The following is a 12169-nucleotide window of genomic DNA, read 5'->3' as shown; positions in this document are numbered from 1 at the left end:
GATGTCAGGACTTCAACTCCCAGAATTCCCCAGCCAGCACTGGCTGGGGAATTCTGGGAGTTGAAGTCCGGACATCTTCAAGTTGCCAAGGTTGAGAAACACTGGTCTAGTGGTTAAGGCACCAGGCTAGAAAAGGGGAGACCACAAACTCCAATCCTGCATTAGCCATGGAAGGCAGCTGGGTGACCTTGACCCAGTGACACTCTCTCAGCCCAACCCCACAGGGTTGTTTTGAGGAAAATACGATGAAGAAACAATATTTGCTTCCTTGAATTACTTATAAAAATAATAACGCAGCATAAAAATTTCTTTAAAAAAAGAAACAAATGACGTTGCCCTCAGAACTAGTGGAAATACTATTATTAAGTGGGCTATAAGGTAGGCTGTAGGGACGCGGCTAAGTGGCTAAGATACTGAGCTTGTTGATCAGAAAGATTGGCAGTTCAGTGGTTTGAATCCCTGGCGCCGCGTAACAGAGTTTGTTCCCGTTATTTGTCCCAGCTTCTGCCAACCTAGCAGTTTGAAAGTACGTAAAAATGCAAGTAGAAAAATAGTGGAAGGTAACAGCGTTCCATGCACCTTTGGCGTTTAGTCATGCCGCACATGACCATGGAGATATCTTTGGACACCGCTGGCTTTTCGGCTTTGAAATGGAAACGAGCACTGCTCCCTGGAGTTGGGAACAACTTGTACATATGTGCGAGGGGGAACCTTTACCTTTACCTATAAGGTAGGCTACACAAAGAACATCTGACATATACATAGATAGAGTTTCATGTAAAAGGCAAGTTTGCTCTAGAAATCAGGTGTGACACTTTCCCTCCAAAGTTACAGAAGGTAAGACAAAAAGGAGGCTAAAGAAAAAGCTGTGCCATGAGTCACGTGTGTCATAGTCCCTCAACCTTTCTGCTTTTTTTTCTGATTAAAGTTTTTTATTTTTCCATTTTCATAACATATAATCACATGTATACTATTACATAACCAACATCATATTGTATTGTTAAATGTTTATATCAATTCATCTTACCAACAACTCCCGAAAACCAATTATTGGCTCTTCTGCTCTCCATACACCAATATTTGTGCTTTATGCATCACATTCTTCTCCCTCTCTCCTCTCCCTCCCTACCTCCTTTCTTCCTTCTGTCTCTTCTCAACTTCCCCTTCCTCTCTCCTTCTCTTCCCTCCCCTTAACACTCCTCATTTCTCTGTTCCTCTTCCCCCCCTTTGCCCTCTCTCCTATCCCTTTCTTCTTCCTTATCTTTCTGCTCTACTTCCCACTCTTCATCTCATGTACTTGGTGCATTTCAGCTTCTGAGCAAGCTCCCTTTTATGTTGATAGTATTTATAATTCTTTTTCAATGTGCATATTTAATTTTTCTCCTCTTTTTAGTAAAAAATAGTGATATAACAGAAAAGTATACATATATAGTCATTGGGCTTTTAACCCCCCCCCCCAACCTAATTTTGGTCGACCTGGTTACAATTCCCAGCTATTCTCATCATTATCTTTATGTAGTTATACATCTTAAATGCCCCCAATTTGTGATTCTGTCTTTTTATCACAATAGTTTCCCATTTCTGCTTTCGTGGACCAGCAGGGAGGAGGGGGAGATAGCGTCCGGCAAACCGGCACATGCTGCTCTGTTTATGCTAATAGAGTGCACGTACAGACACTTTCCTGTTGCTTATATATGGGGTTGTGTCCATGCAAATACACACTTGCCTGCCCACTCCTTCTGAAGTCTTAATCCGAATTGTTTATGGCCCAGTAGTGGGCTGTGGCCTGGAGGTTGGGGACCCCTGCTCTATATAATACTTGCTTGGTACTAAAAAAAATGCCTACCTTCAGTTATATTTTTCTCAAGATTAAACAACATACTCAGTTCCCTCAGTCCCTCTTTACAAGGATTAGTTTCTAATCCCTTAATCTTCCTTTCTGATGTTCACAATTGGATGCAACACTGAAGTGAATTTAGTGAAATTGTTACTTCATGTGATTGTGAATGTAGACTTTGAGAACATTTGCATTTACCTAGTACCACACATTGCTTTTTGCTACACAGCGCAGACAAACGTTCTGATAGGACCATTTTACTGTGGAAGGCCCAAGCTACCAGCGCTTTACATATCTAAGAATTTTCTCTAGCATTAAATGTATTATGCATTAATATTTTTGCTGTGTAAGTTCATTGCTTGAATTTTCACCAACAATGTGTTACTTTAATCTGTTAAGAAAATTATCCTGATGAATATAATATGTCATATGGTCTGCTTATCCCACTTGCCAACAGTGAGATATTCCAAAGAAAAATGTGTTTGTATTTGTGTTTGTTTTGGGAAAGGAATTGCTGGGGGCTTGTAACATTTTGTAATAGTTTAGAGAGATTTCCAAATAGAAATCATCCATCCCCATCCGTCCTGTTTTTCTCAGGACCTCTGCCATCAGTCATAAAAGCTACTTCCATTGTTTATGATTTAAAGGTGGATTACTCCTTTATCTGATTGCAGGAGTGAATAAAAGTAAATTAACATCTTGCAATTATCTCCTTTCCTCCTCTTTATGCATTCAAATATATGCTTGTGAGTTTAGTATCAACAAAATATATAACTCTAGCGAACTATTTATCTTTGTCCATCTATTGTATTATTCCTATTTCATGTTATTTCTAATAATTTGCTCCCGGTATGATTATGGACAATAAGTAGTTATTTGGAATATTTGGTTATTTATATATTCATATAGCAGGGCTGTTCTCAGGAATTTGCATGCTCAGTCTTAAATTACAGCTGGTCCCAAAGCCAGCAAGTAAGCATTTGGCTAATTATTTTATTATTTTATAATTATAATTGTTTAATTATTTTAAATTAGTTTCTTCTACCATTCTCTATCCATCCTTCTTTTATTTACATTCATTCTCTTTTAACTAATTCTCCTTTTAGTTCTCCTTTTAGTTCTCCTTTTCAGTTCTCCTTTTATTCTTCTATCCTATTCCACATACATACTAAACCCCTCTACAGCTTTTCCAGTCACCATTTCCCCCTCATCTCCTTACCATCTAACCAGCTCAAACAACAGCCACAAAAACCTTCATGTCAGAAAAATTCAGTCAAGGCCAGCTGGAAACTGTTTTAAATTAATTTCCCAAAAAACTTACCTGTGCCATTGGTCAACCACAGCTTTGGAAGGCAATCTCCACATTATCCTGGGTTTTGGCTCCCCTATAGCTGAGCAATTCAGAAGTAACCTATTCCCAAAATTCAGCTGAGTCCATCTTTGGGATGTAGCTGCAATTCGGGGTATTATATCTTGGTGTTCCACTTGAAGTAGTACTACTCTCCTTTCTGAACCTGTGGAGCTTGTCGCTATACATTCATATTTACCGCTGTCAGAAGGAACTATATTCCTGATAAGAAGTGTTCCATTAGGGAACAAAAAAACCTTATCATTTAGATAGTGCAGTGGTTTCACCTCTGTTCCATCAGGGAAGACCCAGTGAACAGTTGGATGAGGGTCTCCTTTGACAGTGCAAGGGAACTTCAAACTTTCCCCCATGGTCTCTAGTATAAGTTGCTTCTTATCTTCCAGTATAATGGGTGGTGCAGCAATGACTTGCAACCTTATTGCCATAGTATCTGAGCCAATTGGATTATCTGCTCTGCAGGTATATATCCCTCGGTCATAAACATTGACTTTCTTGATCAGTAAAGTGCCATCTGAGTGTAGAGAAACAGCCTCATTTTCCATTGAAAATTCAGAGATATGAGTTTTGTTTGCAAGGATCCAAGTTATAGAAGGAATGGGACGGCCTTCAGAGGCACATTTCATAACTGCTGGCTTGCCAGAGTGAACAGTAATGATCTTGGAACTTTTCCCTAGAATTCTTGGTGGATAGGTAACCACAGACAAAGTGACTAGAAGCTTATCTGAACCTTGTTGATTTGCAGCCACACACAAATACTGTCCACGATCCTGGATGTTTGTATTCTGAATGGAGAGTGTACCATTGGGAAGAATCTTAAATCTGTTACCATGTTTGTTTTTTGATACATCAGCTCCTGTTTAACCAAAAAGAAACTAATGTTAGATTTATTAAAATGTTGCCCATTGCATGGCTTGTTAAGAGTATTAATTTGCAAACAAGAAAATAAGATTCTGAATTTCTTCATAAAATTCCCTTTGGATTATTTTGTCAATTTAGTTTTTTTCCCTTAGAACAACTATAGGCAGCAAATTAAATATCTCAATTAATTTCATATACATATATTGATTATTAGGTTTAGCTATGCTTCTTATACCCATTAATCAGGCATGTATTTGCTTTACATTCAGAGCTTACATATATATTGGAAATGTTTTTTTTTGTTTTAGTCTAGCATCACATAACTGCATTCATATATTAATCCAAGAATCTTGGTCTAACCAGTATCAACAATAATGTGATGTTTACTTTCTCTTGTTAATACAACAGATAAAAAGAAACACTTGCAACAGCTTCATATAAACATCCAATAATGGTTTATTGTAAAACAGCAAAATTTAGCTTTAAGATTATTTATGGTTATGATTTATTTGAATTATTTGATTATTATTCCAGGCTTTTCATATAATGTGATGCTATCCCTCCTTAGATTATTTACCCATTTTGATCAAGAAATGGAAAAACAATGAACTGTGTATACTAGCATAAGGCCTGTTTACATTAAGGTTTATAGGACAAGATTCCTGGCTTAAAGTGCTTTCTTTTATAGTTTATTTGGAAAGATTCTTATTGGCTCCATATCTACATTATTTATACATGCATGTTTTCATCCAGTTAAGAAAAAGCAGAAAGATTTCCTCATAGGATGAATTATATTATTCTGGACCAGAGAAAACATATTACAGTTTAATGCTTTTTTATGCAAAGCTGGTGCTTTAGGTTTTTGCACATGCCAGTTGGGTGTGATAATTTAGGCACTAGCGAGAAAGCGGGAGACTGGGTTTCCCCTGCTAGGTGCAAAACCAGCAGCATGATTTTAGGCTAGTCATCTCTTTCAGCTGAAGGATGCAATGGTGAGCCACTTCCAATACACTTTGCCAAGAAAACTCCAGGGACTCATTGGACAGTTGCCAGAGTCAACCCTACCTTAAAACTACACCTTACTGCACTAAGGGCAGGGGTGGAATTCTACTGATTTGGACCAGTTTGAGCAAACTGGTAGCTTTGACTATCAGCTGGGAGCGAAACGGTTCACTCTGAATTTTAGCTGCCCCTGTGCTATATTCACCTATATTCCCTGTTCTGAAGCTCACCTCTGACTGGCCCTGCCCCCATCTATTCTCTACCTCCCAAGTCCCCGCTGATCGGGAGGAAATGGGGATTTTGCTATCCAAAGTGGATTGCCACACCTCAGCTGTTTTCCTCCCCAGCAGTAATGTGGAAGGTGATTTCTCTGTAAACTGTGCGCGCAGGCGTAGCGCATGTCTGGCATGTCAGGCACATGTGTGAGTGAAGCAAACCTGTTGTTAAACCAGTAGGATCCACCCCTGACTAAGTGTATACTTTATATACTATTATCTTAAAATACTCTAGTTTAAGTAAGATCCTGGTTAAAAATGTTTTTAAGTATAGCTGTTCAACCTAATAGTGCAGAATTACCTCAGAATCATTCTGAACATTCTGAGTATGGCTTCGGAGCAACAATACAGTATCACACCATTACTTTCCATGCTTAGAGAAAATTTAGCTAAAATCTGGATTGTTATTATTGTTTGTTTTCTTTATATACATTTATTTTGCTGGCACATGTAATTCTTTTCCATTTTATGAACGTTAGATTTGAGACAGGCCCAAAGTCATTGTTAGAGTATTAACCTAACACTGTATCACATTGTGGTTATTCTTTCATCATTTAATTCTAGGACTGTGAACATGCATAATAAATTAATTTTGAATGCTTCACTTAAGTCACATCTTCAGAGGTGGTATTCAGCAGGTTCTGGAGAACTGGTAGCAGAATTTTTGAGTAGTTCAGAGAACCGGTAAATACCACCTCTGACTTCCCCTGCTCCCATCGGCTTCCCGAGTCCCAGCTGATCAGGAGGGAATGGGGATTTTGCAGTAACCTTCCCCTGGAGTGAAGAGGGAATGGAAATTTTACAGTATCCTTCCCCTGCCATGCCCACCAAGCCATGCCCATAGAACCAGTAGTAAAAAATGTTGAATCCCACCACTGTATATCTTGTTTATGAGAAAAGAGAACACATGTAAAATATTAATTTGAAAAGCTTACCTGCTGGTATCTTTGTCCAATGGATGGTTGGTTGAGGATTACCACTGGCTTCACATGGAATGAAAGCATCTGAATTAGCCAGGACAGTAAACACTGCAAATTTTCCTCCACTTATTCTGGGTTTTGCCAATCTGGTTTGATAGAATGAATTTAAACCTTCTGGATTGGTGGTGGAGGCTACCTGGCCTGTTCTTTCAGACCAGTTTCTGATGTAATTGTTTTTATCTGCCTTCCACAAAGGAGTATACAGGGTGGAGCTTTGAGGTGATTTTAATACTGTGAATGTGTTAATTATGAGTGGTTTTCCAATATTTCTGATTTTAGAAAATGGAAACTGCTGTGAAATTTTACCCTGTCTGGGAGACGAAGTAGTTTGTGTAGCTTGGATAAGCTTTGCTTGGGATAGTAATGGACTAGTGGTCATGTAAATTGCATTAGTAGGAATGTGTGGATTTATTTCATTTTTTACATGAAGAGCTGTTTTTGTTATTTGTGTTTTTGGAGCTGCAGTTAGTCCCACATATGGGTAAGCTTCCTTATTCACTTGTCTAGTAGTTTGTGCTACTTTAGTAAATTTTGGTCCAGTTGTTACCAAGGATATGTATGATAATGCTGTGCTTATCTTTGTTGTATCCCATGACATTTCAATCTGTGGAGCTGTAGATGAAAATTTTTCAGTTGACAGTTCCATTGGTGGCTTAATGGTATAAGCATTGTCAAGGGATTCCTGTGCAGTATTTAAGAATGTATTGTCTTTTTTTATACCTGCTGTGCTAAGAATTGCTGGTTGTGGTGTAACTGCATCTATATCCATAGTGGTGAATTTTGAAAACAATTCAGTCAGTATGTGACTAGGAGGTTCAGTTACATTTTTTATTGTTTTCATAATAGGAGAAGGAATATTTTTTTTAAAGGGTATTACAAATCCTTTGATCGAAATGTTTCTATGGAAAGGCATTAATTTTTGCAGAGGTCTTCTCCTCCTTTGACCCTTCTTTCTATGTCTTCGAAATGTTTTGAGTTTGAAAATCTTGTTTGCATAAGTGGTAGCAGGATTATGAATCAGTTGGACAGTTTCTTTATTCAGATCAGTTGTAAGGTTGTACATAGGGCCTGGGGATGGTGATTCTGTAGTACTGAGTGATACTATTGGATTGTCTTTGAGTAATGATACATTCTCACTGATATGTGTGACATGATACGAGTCTATAGGAACATCGGTTTGATTGCCACTTTTGGAAATATCAGTTTCATATATTGGTGAATTTTTGAATGTTGGGCCTGAGGTGTGAAAATCTGTAACAGGTATTTCAGATGTGGGTTTTGTTGGTATTATCAATTGCTTCTGCAGTAGCTCTTTTTGGACGTAGCTGGTAACAAAAGCATTAGGTGAAGGTATTTCTCCATTTGAAACACTGGAAGAGACATCATGGATACTAAAAGAGGGAATAGTGGATTTGATCATGAAAGGTAATATATTAGTCTCGGTAAATGTACTTTTTGTGTTAAACTTAGATTTATGGATATTAGTTGTGAATTGAATGTTATCTGATGGATCTATATCAGAGATTGCTTGATGTATATCTGATTTTATTTTTCTTTGTGGAGCAATCTGTGTGCTTTTAGAGAAGAAGGGGAGAGTTGTAGAAGCTTCATACATTTCATCTGTATCTATCTTGTTACTTGAGGATATCACAGTGTGACTTGAAATGGTTGATTTTGAATACTGAGGTTTGATCGATGCGTACATAAATGTTTGTGGGCTAAATGATTCAACAGATATATTAGAAGGAGTTGGTATGCTTATTTCTGCAGGGAGAGTAAGATTTGAGCTTTCTGGAACAAACCCTGATCTAGGAAAAGCAAATCTATGCCCTGCAATACTGGGAATACGGTCAGGTCTAATTATTCGTCTTCTTCCAAAGGTTTTTCTTCGTCTGATGTACCATCTGGGAAATGGACTATGAGTTGTAGAATCCTTAGCTACCTCAATCTGTTGCTGGGCAAGAATAGCTGAGCCTGGAGATACCTGAAATGTAATTTTTTTTCTACTGTAAATATAGCCATGTTGTGATGCATCATTAGACAGACTGATTGCTGTTGAGGGCACATGATGGTTTGAATTTTTTGACGCTTCCTTAGCATTTTCTGCCAATAAATCAGGTTTTTCAACAATTTTGTGTGAAATTATAAACTGGCTATTATTAGTAATAGCTACTGTTGGTGTTACTGTTGGTTTGCTTTTAAAATAGACATTAGCTTTTTCAGATATTACCAATCTCTGAAAAGAATTTGAAGTGTTTGCTGCACTGTTGGGTTCTTTAAACAATGAGGGCATTGTTAGTTCCATCATGGTTGGTGGCGTAGGCAGTGTTTGATATCTTTCAAGGCTTATTCCTTTTATTTCAGGTTTTGGCTTATTTAGCCAATTCTGGTTCGTAGGTGTCTCAGACTGCATAACCATAGAAGTGGCTGCTGAAGGTTCTGATTCTGTAACTGTGATATGTGTTGCAAAAGAGCTGTAATTATCTGATATACTTCCAAATTTTGCTGTCACAACATTTCCTGATGCTTCTCTCAAAGTGTATTTTGAAGGTCTTCTAGTTGCTAGAAATATAAGTTCTTCCTCGGCTAATATATCATCTCCAGATATCTCTCCTTCATTTCCTGAGCTCTTTGAAGACAGAAATAGCTTTTCGGTTGGTTTTACTGTTATATTTTCTTGTCTTCTTAACAATGTGATATTCCTTGTTCTTTCTAAAAATGTCGCCCAATGCAATGGATTGATTCTCTTGGTAGAGAGGCCAAATCTCTTTTGTCCTCTAAACCTTCTGCTTATCTTGCCTCTATTGATCCTGTATATTTCTTTGTACTTGTTTTTGGTTTGATTTTGTATGAAATAATTTGTAAATGAATTTTGCATGGATGTTTGGCTGGTTACCTCGGCAGGAACAGAAGGAAAATTTTTAATTTGACCATTAAAGTCATGTTCTTGGTTGCCAGACCCTTCTGTTGCTTCACTATTTAGCTGAGTATCTTTTTTTATGAGGTGTTGTGACTTGCTCAAATTACTTTTAACAAGTAATTGGTAAACTAAATAATCTACACCATATTTATTGGCCATTATACACATGAAGTGGCCATTGTCTTGTCTTGTTATTGGTTGTATTTTTAATGTGCCATTGTCAAACAGAAGTTTATTTTTAAAAGAACTATGAAGAATCATGTTTCCTGGTATGACCCAATTAATAGAGGCACCTGGGCCATCTGTAGAGAGGCAGGGAAGATCAATACTTTCACCTAAAAACACTGAAAGCTGTTGTCCATTTAAAAATTTGTGCTTAGGACTTGGATCTATCACTGTAATTCTGAAAGTTAAGACATCAGCATCTTCATAGTTGGTTCCTATACAGTGATAAAGTCCAGTGTCAAAATGATCTGCTGAATGTAGTGAGAGCTTACCAGATTTTTCTATCACTATTCTTCCATCTTCACTTACATATGGAGCCTTAACCTTGGTGCCATCAGGTAATAGCCACTCAGTTACAGGGGCAGGGTCTCCAATGGCTTGGCAATCCAATTCTATAGAACTATTGACTAAAACCGAATATTCTGTTTTGGAATTCTTGTCTCGTAAGATCATGGCCCACATTTGTTTGGTGGGCTTTGGGACATCATCAGGAAGAATTATTTGAGCATCTATTGAATATTGGATATGCAGCATATTGAGTGTAGTTGTGGTCCTGTCCAATTGCATTGACACTTGACGCTGCATCAACCAAGGAGGCTCAGCTGTCAGCTCAGCTTCTATGTCAGTAAAAAGATCTTCATTTTTAGAATTTATTTGTTTGTACTTGTAACCAATATAAGGCATTTCTGTTAATAATTGTTCCTGTCTCAATTTTAGTGGAGAATCACTATAAACAGCAAGAATACTCCACAGTTGATGAATATGATTGTGGTCAATGCTACACCTAAGAAAAGTTGACAATGATATTTCAAGTAGCGTATTATTATCTGTTTTTGTAAATATAACTGGAGACATTTTTGAAGGTTTCTGTACATTACAAGCTATGTTTGCTTGATTTCCTGATTGGTCTATTAGGTTTAATGACACAAATCCTATAGGGGCCATAAAGTCTTTGGGAGACACTGAAGTGAATTCTCCATCATCTATCATAGTTTCAGTTTTCAATTTTAAATCTGTATCTATCCTTGGTTTACTACAATTAAATGAAGGTAGTGGAACTTCAGTTAAGTGTTTCTCTTTAGAATTCCTGGGGTTGGTACACAATGGACATTGCAGTGCATCTGTAGCCTCTTTGCCTTTTTTGCATTTTACAACATCTAGAAAGAAAGAGATCAGAAAAAGTACATTGATGTTCTATCGTAGAACAAAACAGTTTCTAATCAGTTGAAAGATATTTCTGGTACCAGTGAGGCAAGCATCGAGTAGCCATTACAAAACAGAATTGGAAGGAGCAAAGTAGGCCCTTAAATCCAAACTTCTTATGAGAAATTAAAACTGCAAGTTGTGTGATAACATTTTTTGTTCTCAAATTGTTTCCTTTAAACACATTTCTATTTGCCATTTCAGCCTCCCCAAATTGATTGACAAGCTTTGTCCCTGACCCTTTTGTTGTCACCACATTCTCCAATGTTTTTTGTCATCACCAACATCACCATCTCTGGAAAGTTAAGAGACTGAGTTGCAACTCAAACATTGCCCTGTTCTGCTTTACATGCAAACTATAGGTCAGTCAAATGCATTTTTTCCTTTTCCCCTTGGGTGAAGAACTGTCTACGTAGCTCAACTAAATATCATTATAGTATTTTCAAATCAGTTTCATCTCATGTTAATTTATAGAGTAATAGATTTCTCACTTAGTTTTGTGTTAACTAATAACATTTTGCCTACTTCATTACCCAAGTCATTAATAAAAATATTGAAGAAAATGAGATCGGAATCCGGTGACATCCCATCAGATGCTCCATCTAGCTGTGCAAGCAGGCTTCAACAATCTTATTTTTGCTGAAGACTTGATGTTCTCTATGCTTGGTTATTTGTTTGCCGATATTTCATTACTTGACTATGTAACAACATCAGTGCAGGCGATTGTGGAGTTTTTTTTCCCTGCTTATATACACTAGGCTGCTCTGCCACTGTTGGTGGTGGTGTAGTTTTTTTCCTTGGTAGTTTCTTGAACAGGATATTGTTTTCTGGTTGATTATTCCTACAAATTTGGATGTTGGCCTACTAGTAAGGGTGTGTTTTGATTTTTTAGTTTCCTTCTTCTTTTTGCCTCTTTTGAATGATGTATAAATATAGTTTATCCGTATGTGTCTATTGAAGGTTGGTTTGTCTTAATCACAAACTTCCAGGAATTCCCAAGTGGTTTTGTATTTAGCCCATCTGCAAGCAAACAATACCCTAATCAATGAACTACCAAAGAGAAAACCACACCCCACTAACCATGGCATAGAAAGCTCCTATGGCTGTTGAGCAAACCCCACACTCATTAATACTGATATTACCTAGCTGGGTATTGAAAGATCCCTAAGCCAACAGCCAAGCTCAGAGAGCATCAAGGACTCCATAGTTCAACCATTAGAACCCAGTTTTAGGCATACCAGGGGTTGTGTTATATATATATATATAATTTGTGTTACAACCCCTGATATGCCTAAAACTGGGTTCTAATCCCAGTAAGGGTATGGCTAGCTGATGAGAGCCAATTAGCTCGAAATAGATCTATCCTAGTCTCCCTTTATTTATTTATCAGTACAAATACAACATATATATATATATATATATATATATATATATATATATATATATATATATATATATATATATATATATATATATTCTCTTCCATTTGGATATATTTTA

At 37.2% G+C, this 12169-nt stretch overlaps 1 protein-coding gene across 3 annotated transcripts in view; it reads right to left on the bottom strand.

Moving 5' to 3' along the window:
- The window catches only part of IGSF10 (immunoglobulin superfamily member 10), a 32339-nt gene that overhangs the window by 3948 nt on the left and 16222 nt on the right, over positions 1 to 12169 (bottom strand). Inside the window, exons 5-6 of one of the 3 annotated variants that reach the window (XM_081955777.1) lie at positions 6277 to 10623; positions 3159 to 4059 (exon numbers count right to left, since the gene is read on the bottom strand). The exons of the other annotated variants lie outside the window; for them this stretch is intronic. Coding sequence (XP_081811903.1) covers positions 3159 to 4059; positions 6277 to 10623 — 5248 coding nt within the window. The remainder of the gene's footprint in view (positions 1 to 3158; positions 4060 to 6276; positions 10624 to 12169) is intronic. 3 annotated transcript variants of the gene reach the window in all.

The sequence above is a fragment of the Natrix helvetica genome (genome assembly GCF_964273705.1).
Source record: "Natrix helvetica genome assembly, chromosome: 5".
In the NCBI taxonomy this organism is placed as follows: domain Eukaryota; kingdom Metazoa; phylum Chordata; class Lepidosauria; order Squamata; family Natricidae; genus Natrix; species Natrix helvetica.
The sequence above is the reverse complement of the archived record's forward strand: the minus strand, read 5'-3'. Positions and strand labels throughout refer to the sequence as shown.